Source organism: Manduca sexta, chromosome 5 (assembly GCF_014839805.1).
Source record: "Manduca sexta isolate Smith_Timp_Sample1 chromosome 5, JHU_Msex_v1.0, whole genome shotgun sequence".
NCBI lineage: Eukaryota > Metazoa > Arthropoda > Insecta > Lepidoptera > Sphingidae > Manduca > Manduca sexta.
In genome coordinates this window covers 10,057,180-10,072,109 of record NC_051119.1, presented here as the reverse complement: position 1 = coordinate 10,072,109, position 14,930 = coordinate 10,057,180, and the positions used below count along the sequence as shown (strand labels likewise).

The following is a 14,930-nucleotide window of genomic DNA, read 5'->3' as shown; positions in this document are numbered from 1 at the left end:
GCAAGAGCTAGTATATTATAATTCTCTTTGGGGAATCGTGAGCACACTGAGAAATGTCATTTGACCTCTGTGTCCCGTACCCATGCCTTCACCCCCGTAACATCGCCCCCCAACCTACCTTTTGCCGCGCGGGCGATCTGCCAGTTGTGTGGTTTATCTATAATAATTTAACTGGAACATCACATCATACTTTCATGATAGCCCATTTTATCAGTGTTCAATAAAAACAAATTAGTACTTGACGTAAATTATTTTAATGTTTCTTTCGTAATTACAAAACAGTCTTAACATTAAATTACTCTAGAACTGCAGGGTCCAGTCTGTAGATCAAGACGCAGCAGTAGGAGACGAGTGGCGAGCGGCTAGCGCCCCCTTAGAGGCTATTGTTTCAACCATGATTAAGTAAGTTCTTATTACACTGGACGAGCGTCACTCAGCCGCTTTGAATTCGCTTGCAATGCACCAGTGTGACTAGATCCTTATTTGACCACGGATGAAACTGCGCCTTACTGTACTTAACATATCATACACAGCGGGTGGCAGATAGAGGAACTACGCTATCTTCAGATCGATCGCGAAGTTTGGCTTACAGAAGATTTGATTGGTTCTTGATTGATCTGAATATAGCATCGGATCATTTATTGAAAGTCTTGTCCGAGGTTATTTAAATAAATATATATTTCATTGGAATCAACTTAGTGTTTGCAATTTGATCATTGCAACTGAAGAACCAGGCGGTCATTAAACTCAGCGGTAATTTTTTTTTGCATCTCGCGATCTTCTGATGTTTTTGTGGAACAGTTTAATTTCATGCTTATTGCACGAAAGCCGGCCCGAAGTTGATTCGTAGCGGCAGGGCGTCACAATAATATTTTTCTAAAGTGTGACAAGGGTGTAGACAACAAGTCAGTGTCTCGACTTCAGTTTAGTGGAGATGATTATCCCTCGCCAGTCGACACAATTATTCCGGCCTGGTCGTGACTGTTCATAAACAGGTTGATGCCGCAACGCGAAAAAATGGTATTTGGCAAGCCTCTAAATATTAAGGCAAGCGCCGAATAAGCTTGCAAAGTCGAAAAAAAATGAGTCGCATTTAAGTATCGTCAGCTATGAAACTGTGTTCATTATTAACGCGCCGAGCCGATTCAGCGCGCCTACAGAATAAATACGATTCGACTCGGCGAACTTTGACTTTGCTCTAGTCGACGCCGCGCCTTATACATAGTTTATTTTGTGTGAATATGAAGTACGATTAGTTTCTTGATACACTTTAGCAATTATCGTATTGTACATACATTAAACGTCCCATGGATGCTACAAAATCATATTTCATACAATTGTAAGTCAATAAATAAGAACTGGTCAAAAGTTGTCAAAAAACCCATCCAAATATCCCCGCATTTATACTAAAATTGCTGATATTACGCTAAATAAAGTGTAAATAATAAACACGAAAATATACTAACAGCCTAACTTAAATAATTTCTTAGGTATACGACAAATAACACATTTAACAGCTAGATACACGGTTTACACTTTATAACCCCATACGAATGGGGAATAAAAATCTTAAGATCAACATTGACACGTAATTCAATGGCACAAGAGTAATAATTGAATGCCACAGATAATGTGTCTAACCAATAGGATTGCATGATTGTGGTCGTTGGAAGCTAAGCTATGAAATCAAGCGATCTGATTGGTGGGTTGATACATCCGCAGTTTAACGTACTATATATCTGGAATGGTGCCCTCTCACAAATACAGCTAACCAGAGACAATAGTTATGCATAATGCACATAGTGATATGACAGTTGCAACCCTACAAGCACTTCCAGTCCAAAATTTACGAAAATTGGCACTATTCCTCAATACTCGGAAGGCCACTGAAATACGTATCTTATTTCGATTAGCTTAAAATTGGATATATATTGACAAACTTATAATCCTCTGCCATGCCTCAAGTATAACAGATGATTGTTCGTTACTCCACTTGCGGGAAACGCCGATATAGCCCGATGAATGATCTATGTTTATTTATAGTGATATTCTTTAGCCGGTTGAACAGCGTTGGCCAATTTACCTGAAAAAAAAATAAATAAATAAAAAGATGAAATGACTTGCGTGCGATTTGAAAGATATACAACCTTTATCATTAAACAATCCCAATTTTAATCTACGATCCGATCCCGTGAATAAACCAATTAGAAATATAAGTCATTTGTACCCACGTAAAAAATATTTGTTGGTTGGTTTACTTTCGCGATGGACTGAAGAAAGGGATCGGAATCGTTTATTGATAACCGCGGATAACAGAGCAGTCATTGGTCAGTAAATGTTGGATAAAGTTTAATTTATTGGATTGAGAGCAACATTTACGGATTTGAAAAATATTGTAGCCTGTTTAATTGTAAAGTATTATGTGACTTCTTTCTTTGCCTCCCACGGGGTATCCCTCCTCGGTTTAAATATTTTTTTTACGCTAGGCAGCAGCTTTAGCATTGCCAACGTCCATTGGCAGCGATGACCACATACTATCTGATTGGCAGTTTGTTTACCTTCGAGGGTAATAAAACATAATTAAAAGGACGTGGTTTTTATGTAGTATGTCGTGTGTGTAATTTGTTTGTGAGTTATGTGTGCAATGTGTGTGCATGTGTGCGGTGCGTCGCGATACTGACTCTTGCAGCGCGGGCAGGCGCGGCGGCGTGCGCCACACGGCGGAGGAGGTGCGCTTGAGACGCGCGCGTTCGATGTCGGGGAAGATCAGCCGCAGGTCCGGGCTGTGCACGCGCACGCTGAACAACCGGTCCACGTGCGCCGCCGCCACGCCGCTCTGCACCGTCAGCTGCAGCCGACGCGCCTGCGAACAACACATACACCTCATTACTTATACTTGTTACATCAACCCCGAGTTTGGAACTTGTGTTCGAAATGGAGACAGTAACAGTATGGCATAAAGTAGCCCAGTTGTACCCGGGCCTTTCAGAAACATAATAAGACTTAACATCTCATGTCTTCGGATGACCATCGCAGTGGAATGCCAAAAATGCTTTGTAATTCAAGGGGTTTGAAGGTGTTTCTGGAAAATAAAGGCGTGATGTATTAGTGTATTGTGTATAAATGAGTGCGCGTTACCTTAGAAGTTGACCAGTCTGGCACCGGTCTCTCCGGCGGGTCGGAGTCCTCGTCCGACACGAGGTACTGGAACCCGTCGCACATGTACACCGGCTCCATGTGGTGTGCGCCCACGCCGGTGGTCACGCCGTTCACAGTCTTCAGCGGAGTGTGCACTGATAACAAATCATCGATTTAGTATCGATATTTATGGCCATCGATAATCAATACTGGTATAAAAAAGGCTGAAACAAAAATAATAAATGCGATCATTTTTCCGAATCGTATCGATACTTTTTAGTATCAATACCACTATATATTTTTGAAGTTCACTCAAATGCTTGTCAAGGATTCTGTGCAATAAAACAAACTAAAGGTATTTTTGCATTTAAAATAATCACACCTTATTAATGAGTCATAAATATCTAAATAATACTTACTTTTATCCTCGATCCTGTGCTTCATCTTCTGTTTCTCCATATATTCCTTCTGCCTTTTCTCTATCTCTTTCTCCATCAAGGCCGCCTCTTTCCTCACACTATGGCATAAATATATGACTATTTAATATTTTTTCAATCAATATAAATTAAATTTAAATAAAATATTCAGGATACTCCATTATGGCGAAAGGTCCACATTAGGTAAGGATAATTAAATTCCTGCCAGCTTTCCTTTCGTGATTGATGTAAAATCTAATTAAGATAAGACCGATTTGCAGACCTCATTTATGCATATAATTAGTACCTATAAGTTGTGTCGGGTTGCCTTTAGGAAAATTTCACCCTACGCTACTGATACTCAGGATTCAATATGAGTCCAGTGTATGATTTTTCACCTTATGTGGTATATGATCGGTCATGTCGCTTACCACCAGGCGAACGGCTTGTTCATCCGTCATCCAGTTAAATCAAACAATTTTAACATGCGAAAATAGTGTCGAAATTCGCAGTGACAGTATTAGTAGTTAACAGTTTTGTAGCACGGAATATATTGCATAGCGATTTTATTATGCGCGAATAATTATGAATGCTTATGTTACTTAATCTAATATTAATGTAAGTCCTACTTCTCTGCCTCTGTGAGTTGTCTTCGTCGCTGCTCGTCTGCCTTGCGCTGTTCGCTGGCGAGCCTCTGCCGTCGCGCTAGTTCCTCCGCGCGTCGCCTCTCTTCCGTCTCGGCTACTTTACGCGCAAGCTCCATTTTTTTCTATGAAACGTACAACATACAATTAATTTCTTCGCGTTACAATATTTTATTCATTTTAATTTATCACTTAAAGACAGTTTGGACAGCCGCATAAAATAATATAGAGAGTAGTGTGTTGGGATAAGTTTGGTCACGGCATTTTATTTGATCCAAACTTATTACTAAATTTGAAATACAACGCGACCTGTAGTGACATTTTGAATGTTCCAGAAACATTCGAACATACCTTTGCTCGCAGCTACGCTCGCGTGAAAAAGTCTTTCCGGGACTAACATTTTCCCGGGATAATAAGTAGCCTATAGCACTTAGGAGTGATGTAGCTCCCTATTAGGTCCCGAGATTAGTGCGTTCAAGCAAACAAACTCTTCATCTTTATATGAGTATAGGCGTGTGTGGTGTACCCGTTCGATGTCTCGCAGCCGGTCCTGCCGCCCGCAGTCGAGCTGGTGCTGGCGCTTGTCCCGCTGCGAGGCGGCGGCGGAGTGCGCGGCGCGTCGCTCGCGCTCGGCCGCGTCGCGCGCCGCCGCCGCTGCCGCCATCTTCTCCTCGCGCTTCCTGACACAACACACAGTTTTACTCCCGATATAAATACTTGCCGAGTACAGAAGAAGTCACGATTCCGGTGTATTCATTACTCATAATTCATAGTAAAGTTATTAGAGATTAATTGCTAATAGTCTAAATGAGTAATTAGATTATGTTACACTAAGCAGAGTTCATATTGTGGTAATGATTCAAGGAAAAGTATTATGTTTTTCGTAGTGACAACTAACATACATTCTGTGTACTCTTAACTTAATGAGATCTTAAACATGTTCTTAATAATTATAACCAATAAACGATACCAATCTTAATATTTAATCTGATCCCGATTAAAACAATCAAAGCAATTTGAAAGCATCTCAAAAAATACTTCTAAATTCCGTTTGATTTAGTATCGCGATGTATGATTTATTGAAAACGGTCGACATTATACCATTCCTATGAGTAAAGGAAACAAAAAAGAGAATAATGTTGGTATCGTACTTCCGCTGCAGCTCCCGCTTGGCGTCGAGCAGCGCCTCCTTCTTCCTGCGCGCGTCCTCGCGGTCGCGCTCCTCGGCGTCGCGCGCGGCGCGCAGCGCGCTGAGCTTGGACGCGGACGACGCCACCTTCGGCACCGGCACCGCCGCGCGGGGCTTCACCGCTGAACTCGACGTCTGCAATGCCACAACATTCATTTCCAATTTCTCCATTTATTTTTATGTAGCGAACCAACAGTATGAATTACATAAAAATTTTTTTACAACATGACTTACAAATAAAAAGGTACAATGAAATCATATAAATCAAAAGCACGCATGACACTTAGAAAAATAATAATCATCGTCATCATCATTTCGTCCACAGCTGGACATAGGCCTCCCACATTGAGCATCATAGGGATCAGTTCTGGGACGCCCTCGTCCGTCGGTCGTCGACCCTCACCAGGTCGTCGGTCCATCTCGTGGGGGGTCTGCCTACGCTGCGTCTCCCAGTTCGTGGTTTCCACTCCAAAACTTTTCCGCCCCAATGGCCATCAGTTCTACGACCTATGTGCCCTGCCCATTGCCACTTGCCACTTTATAACCAATATTATTACAATATATATGGTATTTTATGGTATTTTTTATATGGTAAAAATTCCTTGAGTAAGTTTACTTCTGCAAGTTTAGTTGCTAATCTAAATCTCGCATTATAGTGTTGGAATTTTTTTTAGTATCAAGCTTGGAATGCAAAACTGCACTTGGTATATGGCAATAGACCCGCCCTCCATTACATAGGACCTAACATAGCTAACAAAATGACTGTCTGATACATCTCTGCCTGACCCTAAAAATTTGTAAAGAAGTGATGTAGTATTGGTAAACGCACCTGATGCTGGGGCGGCTTCCCGTTGAAGATCATGTCGTTCATTTTGTGCAACGTGTCAGACGACAGCACCGCCTTCACTATCTTATCGGGCGGCGTTTGGTTCTCTACTGGGTCCTCCTGCACAAAACGAGTACATTGTAAGCTTTTTGTCCATTTAAAAATGTAATTTCAGCAGAAATATCATGACAGTGGAAACTGCAATTTATATCTATAGACGTATGGCTGATATTAGTAATCTTTTAGTTAGTTTTAGCAGTAAACTATAATGCAATGGTAAAAATAAACCAATCAAAATTAAATCTTTTGGCATGTCAAATAAGTTTTGTTCTGTTTGGTCTATTTTTGGTGTCGATCCGAAGTTTGCTTTATACTAAAATCGGCCAAAAAAATATCAATGATGACAATGAAATTTCCACCTTATGTCTATATACATAAGGCTTATATGACACAGACTCAGCAGTAAATAAGACCTAAAAATAAGTGGTACTTGTACAAAAATGATTATTTAGTTCACCTTTTTGGCCATGGCTCTGGTCTTTGTGCGAGTCACTCGCGACGCCATCTCCTCGAACTGCTGGACCTTCTCTTTCACAGCAGACCTGGACATTTTCAAAAGAATAGTTATACAATACTTATTTGAATAGCATAGGGTTTTTTTTTTACTAATGACTCAATATTAGGTTTACTGTTTCATATAATAACTATGTTAACATTCTGGTTTGGTTCACATTAGGGTCCCCTATTTGGAACATAATACACCACAAACTCCGTAGAGGTTTGTTTTTGAGGACGCCCCTTAGTCTACTAACTCGATAGGATTAGGCAGGGGCGCAAAATAGTCCTCCCATATTTAGCTATATTAAGTATACCGTCTCTTGATATGATAAGGGGCGAACCAATTGGGATATCTGATACTACAAAGTTGACACTGAGCAGAAAAACACCAATATAACTTTACCGATCTTTGGAATCTGTCCCGAAACCACAACACAGCAAATGTGATATTCTAAGTTTAGACCACCTAGTTCACACAGCAATCTACTGACTAATAATTCTATACACAAGCGAATCGCCACAAGCCTTAATTCAATATTTCCAAAAATCAACTAGCCATGATTGTTACAAAAATTTGCGGAACTCAAATTCTGCAAGTTTTCCTACTCATTTACAACCAAACGAGCAAGGCAGTCGAATATCAAGAAAAACCCATTTTAATATTGTATATAAATACTCACGTGGGTTGAACTGTAGGTGGTTGTTTCGGAGGTGGCGTGTGCGCAGAATCGCTGTCGTCAGTAATTAGAGAGTTGTCATCCGTAATGTCCACGCCTTTCGGATCTGTTCAGAAAAATATTATCTATAACATTGTAAATTACATGCGTATAATGGATCAGATGGTCGCTTCAATTAACTATATGGAAAATTATTAAAAACAATAGTTACATTGGTATGGTGAAGTCGGGCAGCTGATAGCTTACAACAGCCTATGTGCAGCTAACAATGAGTAATATATCATTAATACACAACTGTTCTTGGGATTGTTAATACATGATGGCAGGTGCAGTGATGTTTCAATGTAAATAGAAATGTATTAACCTTTTTACTGATTCGAAAATGAATTGGTTCATAATTATTCTTTATTCAGACAACAAAAATGCATAGTATTTTGTTTTTATAAGTGCACAGAAGTGTCTCCACTGCACCTGGTAGTAAGTGGAGTGGGGTCCAATAGAATGTCAACTGACGAGATATGATTGCCCCTCGGTCGACACAATTATATTAGGATACTCACAAAGCATGAACATTCCCTACTATAAGTATCTTCTCAGATACCAACAGATGGCGCTATCTTTGCAACAAATTTAATTTTTCCTATAATATCTTGCGAATGAGGCAATATATGATTGAAAAAAAAATCCCCTGTCTCCATGACACGTGTTCGTATTTATCGCGGTGTGTTAAAATGTCGCGCGACATGTGTGCCGCGTGTGGGTCCGTGTTGACCGCTTTCACAGCTACATCGCGCTATGATTTGAAGCAGTTGCTAGTATGTATACTCTAGCCAAGTATTTTTGTGGATAGTTATTACGTTCAATCTTTCGATTTAATAATCTATTTTTGCAGAGTGTCTGGTTACGGATGCTTTTATAATTGAATAGGCTTTTTCGTGTTTTATTATTAATATCCGATATGCGATATGGCTCATCTGTATGAAAGGTCGTAACACATTCCAACTCGGAGAGGCATCGTCGCCGTATTATTAAACTAGCTTTTGCATGCGGCTCCGTTATAAAAGTCTCGCTATATATTTTCCCGGGAGCCTATGTTCTTCCCAGGGCCTCAAACTGTCTCCTTACCAAATTTCATCTTAATACGTTGGGTAGTTTTTGAGTTTAATACGTTCAGGCAGACAGATGGAGCGGGGGACTTTGCTTAATAATATATTTTTGTAGAACTTTTTAAGAGGAACAATCCCGTCATACATCATTGTTGCATAACTTTAACCGTTTATGCAGCGCACGCACGGAAGCTCTCAACACTACTAAATTTTCCCCGTTTTTGCAACATGTTTCATTACTGCTCCGATCCTATTGGTCATAGCGTGATAATATATAGTCTTTAGCACTCAAAGAACAAAGGGCTATCCAACACAAAAAGATTTTTTCAGTTCGAACCGATAGTTCCTGAGATTAGCCATTACTGCCCCGCTTCTATTTGTCATAGCGTGATGATATATAGCCTATAGCACTCCACGAACAAAGGGCTATCCAACACAAAAATAATTTTTCAGTTTGATCCAGTAGTTCCTGAGATTAGCGCGTTCAAACAAACAAACAAACAAACAAATAAACAAACTCTTCAGCTTTATATAATAGTATAGATTAGGATCTACACAGGCTGATTTCTGAACGCGACACACTTACGTGGGCCACTATGGCGGATATTAACATCTTATGTACGGTGGTCACTTTCTGGGCGGATATGAAATATATCCTACCACCAGCATTTACCCCTCGGCAGTCGACACAATAATGCCGGCCTGTTGGAACCGGATATACAGGCTGATCCCGGAACGCGACACACTTACGTGGGCCACTATGGCGGATTTTAACACATTGAATACGGTGGTCGCTATCCGGGCGGATATAAAATATATCCCACCACCAGCATAGTATATAAAATGTCGAAGACATACCATTGTTGAGTACTACAGTTGCGTCCATGGCCGGCCTTGTTTCTAGCACCACTGTCTCGTTCATATTCATCTGAAGACAACAAATACAATATCATTAGACATAGCATCGTATGTTTACATAAAGTCATATGTACCATGTTAATATTATAAAAGCAATAAAAATGTACAATCGTATTTATTACAATGAATATACGCAATAGCGTTACTACAATGGGAGCGTAACAGGAAATATTGCTATCTCCCTCGCACACTTAGGCCATTATTTGTGACATCAGACAGTAAATTACGAATTCTTTCAAGACATCCTGCTGTAATCCGGCAAAAAGAGTGGTTTATTTTATACTTACAGTTTTCTGCGCGGGCGCCGTATGTCCGTTTGGCAGTATAACAGTTTTGTCCATGTCTGTGACAGCTGGCGTGTCCTTCAACACATGAGTCTCATTCATTATCTCCTTTTCTATCGCGTCCACTTCTACTCTTTCCTTCTCTTTGTCTTTTTTCTCTGTCTCTTGTTTGTCCTTATCTTTAATGTTGTTTTTCACTTTGAGCGGCAGTATCGGCGATTTCACCTCTGGTGCGGACACCCTTTCTTCCTTTGGTGATACAATGTGTTCTGGCTGTGTCTCTGGTTCGGACTCTTTATCGGTATCGACGTAACTATGGGACGAGACAACGAAATGTTAAAAGACTATTAGAATAATGTATATTATAGTAAAAACAATACGCTTCTTTGACAGTTGTGTAAGATCGAAAATAATTTTTAAATTCTATATTATAGTGGAAAAAACAGCTTTTGCTTAACGATGTGACATTGGTTAGAACTGATATGTTGTGATACTTACGCCGCCTTTTGTATTTTTCTTGTTCTCTTCGGTCTTGGTTTCTCAGTGGAAGATTCTATAAAATAAAAAAAAAAAAAAATGTCAATACATATAAAAATAAAACCTAATATGTATAATGCAAAAATTATAATTATATTTTATACTTACCAATTCCACTGAGTATTGAAGCCTGTGCATCCTTTTCTACATCGCCATTGACTACATCAGTTGGTTTCTGGAAAGAAATGTAGTGAAGTAAATCCATAGATATTTTTTTTATAATTTATTAAAATGAGTTTCTGTTTAAAGTAACCTTAGTAGTTGTTACCTTCTTTGCCCTGGTCCGTTTGGGCCTAGCGTCGGCGGGCGCGGGCTCCTCCGCCTCGGCCTGCGTCGCGCGGGAGCCACGCGTTGACCGCGGGGCTGCATCAGATACGTACAATTTTGTATACAAATGAGAAGTCTATATTGTCTAACATATTAATAGAATCGGATAAGGTGTGCGTTGAAAAAAACTGATATGAAGGTACAATTATTGCAGCTCTGATACATATTACTGCACAATAAACTTTCATAGATTTGCCTTAACTTAATTAATGTGCTACATGCATGATATTCATTACCATGGAACTTATATAAAACGTAACAAACCGATATTGATTCTTGTAATTTACTTATCTTACTATTTAAGATTATTCTGAAACCTACAATAAAAATAATAAAAATAGATTTAACACTGAGGATGGAACCAAAATTTGGAGTGAAATCTAGACCAGTAATATCCCTAGCTATAGTCATTATTATTGTTTTGATTGAATCCTGTGTATTTAAAAAAGATATCAAGAGTGTGGTCTGGAATTTTTTTATGTAAGCTATGTTCAGCCATGGTCATTGGACATACCGTTGCTAACAATAAATGCAATAATTTGACATATTATCCCATTTATTTTTATGGTATCCATACATTGTACATACATTGTTTTTAATGGTATGCATATTATGATTTCTATATCCAATCCAATAGAAGTATTTTTCGTATATTCAGTGCGCGTTACCTGCCACAGGCGCGGTGTCAGTCTGTTTCCTGGTGCGCGTGGTTCGCCGCCTGCCGCCCTCGTCCTCGCTGCTTTCGTCCTCCTTCGGTTTGTCCTTCGCAGCCGCTCTGCGTGCTTCTAATTTGGACAATTAATTATTAATTTAGCTATATACATAGCACAATACATAAATTCGTTTGAATATACATAATATAAAAGAGACTAGAAGTTATATTGAGTTTTCTTTACAGTATCTTCTACACTACTACAATTTCTACTGTACGAGAAAAACCGTTAAATTTAAGCTGTTATCGAATCACGCGTAACTTTAAACAGTTATTTTCCGCTATACAATATCAGGCGTGTATTCAAACATGCAGTGTCGAGTTTAATTAGAATATAGATTGAATGTAAATAGTAAGATCTACATAAGGAAAACAAAATAGATAAAGGTTTAGACTTGGAAGTTTCGCAGCAATATATCACATAAGAACCAAACACTTTTTACAGTATCCGAAAGTATTCAAAATTTGCAGAAGTCAGCTTGCCATGTTTGTTTACATGTTAAAAATTGCTTGCGAAAGTCGACTTGTGCAAGTTTTCTTGCCTAAGTAATACTTACTGGGCAACGGTACTGCCGGCGGTGGCATGGCGATATCGTCCTTATCCACCTCCTGTTTGATCGGGATGATGAGAGGCAATGATTCCATCTCCATCAACTCTGGCTCAGGAGGCAACGACACCTTCTCCTCTTTGACTGGATAAAGACATTAATTCATCAGTTATAATCAATAATACCAGCCTTGTATGATAAAATGCCCTTTGCAAAGCATAGACCTATTCCACTATCGCCAGGGTTTTGGCTTTATCAACAGTGCTGGGATAGTTTGGGGTAGCAGACTTCATATACAACTCTTATGGAGAATGCACAGGTAACATAGGCCCTCAGTTATACTTATTACATTTTTTAACATTTATAGCAAAAAGATATCCAATTTTTTTGCTTTTAATTCAACTAAATAAGTAGAAGCAAGCTGCCCATCTGATACTTAATGACATAATTGCATACAAATTCATGATTTTAAGATTAAAGTTACCTATGTGCACACTAAAACTTCCAACCACAATTCAAAGATGAATAAAAAAAAAAAATATACCCTGTTCTTTACGGCAACTGCCTATCTTCGTACCATATTACATTTAAATTAATTTAGCATTCCGAGTTGATTTCTATCAAGCATCCAAATATCTTCATTCTTCACACAATTCTTCATATTATACATTAATGACATACTCACTTTGTATGATCGGCTGTGTGTTTTCCTTGTCATCGTCCTTGCGGCGCCTGCTTCGCGAAGACTGCGGTTTCTCCACCTTCTCTGTCGAGTTCTCACGCCTCAACTTTTGTGTTAAGTTAACATTTACCTGCACATTTTATCATATCAGTATCATAACATTCCACTCATATTGGAATGAATATAACAAATAGCAAAAATATTTACTATAACAATAATGGCTCTAGCTTTTTAAAGGATACAGTACCATACAACAAAAGTCAGAAATCACAAAAAATTGGGAATAAGCATAAGAGTCTAAGACTCACTGGAAAAACTTGATTAACATTATTAAGCATTTTATGTAATATAATCTAATTTATAACATACAATCAAAGATATAATCCTGTAATTGTATGTGATACAAAACTGCTCTAAGGTCTTGTGTTTGAATTCCAGGTTAGGCAAAATATTGGGTTTTTCTTTTCACTACAAGCCCGGAGCCTGTACTTTGTGCTCAATATTGCAAAAGGATCACTTCCTATCGCATGATGGGACAAACACATATGTGAAAGTAAGTACCCTGTTTACCTCCGCCTACTCCTTTAAGGATAAAGGTGTATGTTGTTTTCCACTTTTGTTTTGGTATTTTAATGATGGAGTTACACAGATCCAAATATCACAAGAACAAATTACAAATTGTAAAGACACTATAGACCCTAAAATGAACATACCTGTTTAGAAATAATGCTCTGCGCTTTAACAGAAGCATTTCGCTTCAGTCTCTTATCCTGCTCAGGACTGAAGACATCGTCCACCTCATTCTTATTCCGTTTTTTAGATGCCCTCTTCGGCTGGTCAGGTTCACTCTCCGCTGAACTCTTGCCCGTTGTCTCCGTGACTGATTTGGCACTGGACCTGTGCTGCGAACTGGCGTCTGATTTTGTTGATTCATCTGAAATATTGTTTTTAATCAATAATATAAGTTTGAGGACTTTATGGTATCTTTAAGATTGAGGTGAATTTTATCTATGATGCTCCAAATTGAAATAGATGAAATGATTCACCCTTTGGTCATACAAGGCTTGAAAAGATCTATACCAAGTTTTATTTTTATGCAAAGTAATGACAGGACAAGCAAGCCTTTCTCTTGATGAGTTTGCTAAAGAAGTGCTCATAATAGCATTAATGCCACCCAGAGTGTGTAACTAGAGTAACAATGGCAAAAGGTCACGGGCCCCTGGTTTCAAGGGGCCCTAAGAATAAGGGCCACTAAGAATGACAGAATTAACAGCTTATTTCAAAATTTTTTATTGACAAATTGTTTAAAACCTCCCCACATAAAAGTATGCAAATGAAGGTTAATCAATGTGGATTTAAATCTGTTTTCCTGAACTATTAATTTACTTTTCACTTACACTATGCAAGACATTCAGAAACTCAAATAATGTATCATATTAACAACATGGTAATAAAAAATTGTGTACTACGAAGCATACTTAAACAAAGTCATATTGTGGGTTCTAATAGTATTTATCAAATTAAATCCAAACACATACGCCAATAAGAAATCACTGGTCCAACCACAGTATGGTGCCTTGTATATGAGTTTAAACTAACCAATTCTAATAAATTTTGACGGCGTACCTTCATCCTCGTGTATACTTTGGAGTGTTGTAGTATTTTTCTCCTTTTGAGTTTTATCTCGCGCCTTTCCTTTCGCTTTTAAAAATTCCTCCTCAAACTTATCCAAATTGTCAAACGCAATCTGCAATCACATTCAAAATCACTGAATCACAGTAAAATCACTATCTTCTTATTCTAAATAAGACAAATTTGCAACCAATTGATATTTTAAACGAAACAGCAAACTTTAGGACGAATTATAACACTGACACCATATTTTTGTAACAACACATTTACCTTAAGATCATCATTAAAACTTTTGATGAAAGCGTTTGGTATTTTTTTGATTTTAGGTAATAAATCATTGAATATGGACATAATTATTATAAAAATAACACAATTACAATCTTTTAGATTTGACAAACGCCATAGAATACGAAACAAAAACCGTTTGAAATATGAAAACGGCGCAGTGGATGCCAACGTCATAATGTGTAACATGCGTTCAAATCTCAGGTTCAAATCAAAAAGCATGTTCAAATTATGAAATTTTAAAATTGCCCATATTTTCAAATATTGGATTTATTTTCAGCTTAGCAACTTTGTTACGCCTGTAATAATGCAACGTCATATTTTATTTGTTATCCTAATGAAAAATTACATGCATAGCAAAAATTTGCACAAGGTCTAATTATATGTAAAAACGGATGCAAGTGTCCTACATATTATACAAGTGCATAATATAATCTAATCTCTAGTGATC

The 14,930-nt window shown here is 38.3% G+C and overlaps 1 protein-coding gene across 1 annotated transcript; it reads right to left on the bottom strand.

The window, feature by feature from the left end:
- Positions 1–235: 235 nt before the first annotated feature.
- Positions 236–14,634, bottom strand: LOC115455930 (inner centromere protein A). Its single transcript, XM_030184738.2, has 21 exons — positions 14,465–14,634; positions 14,189–14,309; positions 13,276–13,496; positions 12,566–12,692; positions 11,890–12,024; positions 11,289–11,405; positions 10,562–10,656; positions 10,402–10,468; positions 10,255–10,309; positions 9,760–10,069; positions 9,413–9,482; positions 7,452–7,554; positions 6,731–6,815; positions 6,217–6,333; positions 5,350–5,522; positions 4,725–4,878; positions 4,184–4,323; positions 3,558–3,655; positions 3,139–3,293; positions 2,682–2,863; positions 236–2,083 (listed from the first exon to the last, which is right to left on the bottom strand). Exons 1-21 carry the CDS (start codon positions 14,543–14,545, stop codon positions 2,080–2,082), a joined length of 2,610 nt encoding a protein of 869 aa, XP_030040598.1. The 5' UTR covers positions 14,546–14,634; the 3' UTR covers positions 236–2,079.
- Positions 14,635–14,930: the final 296 nt, after the last annotated feature.

Excerpts from the sequence above, each read along its gene's own strand:
- LOC115455930 (XM_030184738.2), bottom strand. The coding sequence starts at position 14,545 with ATGTCCATATTCAATGATTTATTACCTAAAATCAAAAAAATACCAAAC. Across the intron at positions 4,879-5,349 it reads AAGCGGGAGCTGCAGCGGAA|GAAGCGCGAGGAGAAGATGG; the intron begins GTACGATACCAA and ends GTGTTGTGTCAG. Across the intron at positions 2,864-3,138 it reads CAGACTGGTCAACTTCTAAG|GCGCGTCGGCTGCAGCTGAC; the intron begins GTAACGCGCACT and ends TGTTGTTCGCAG.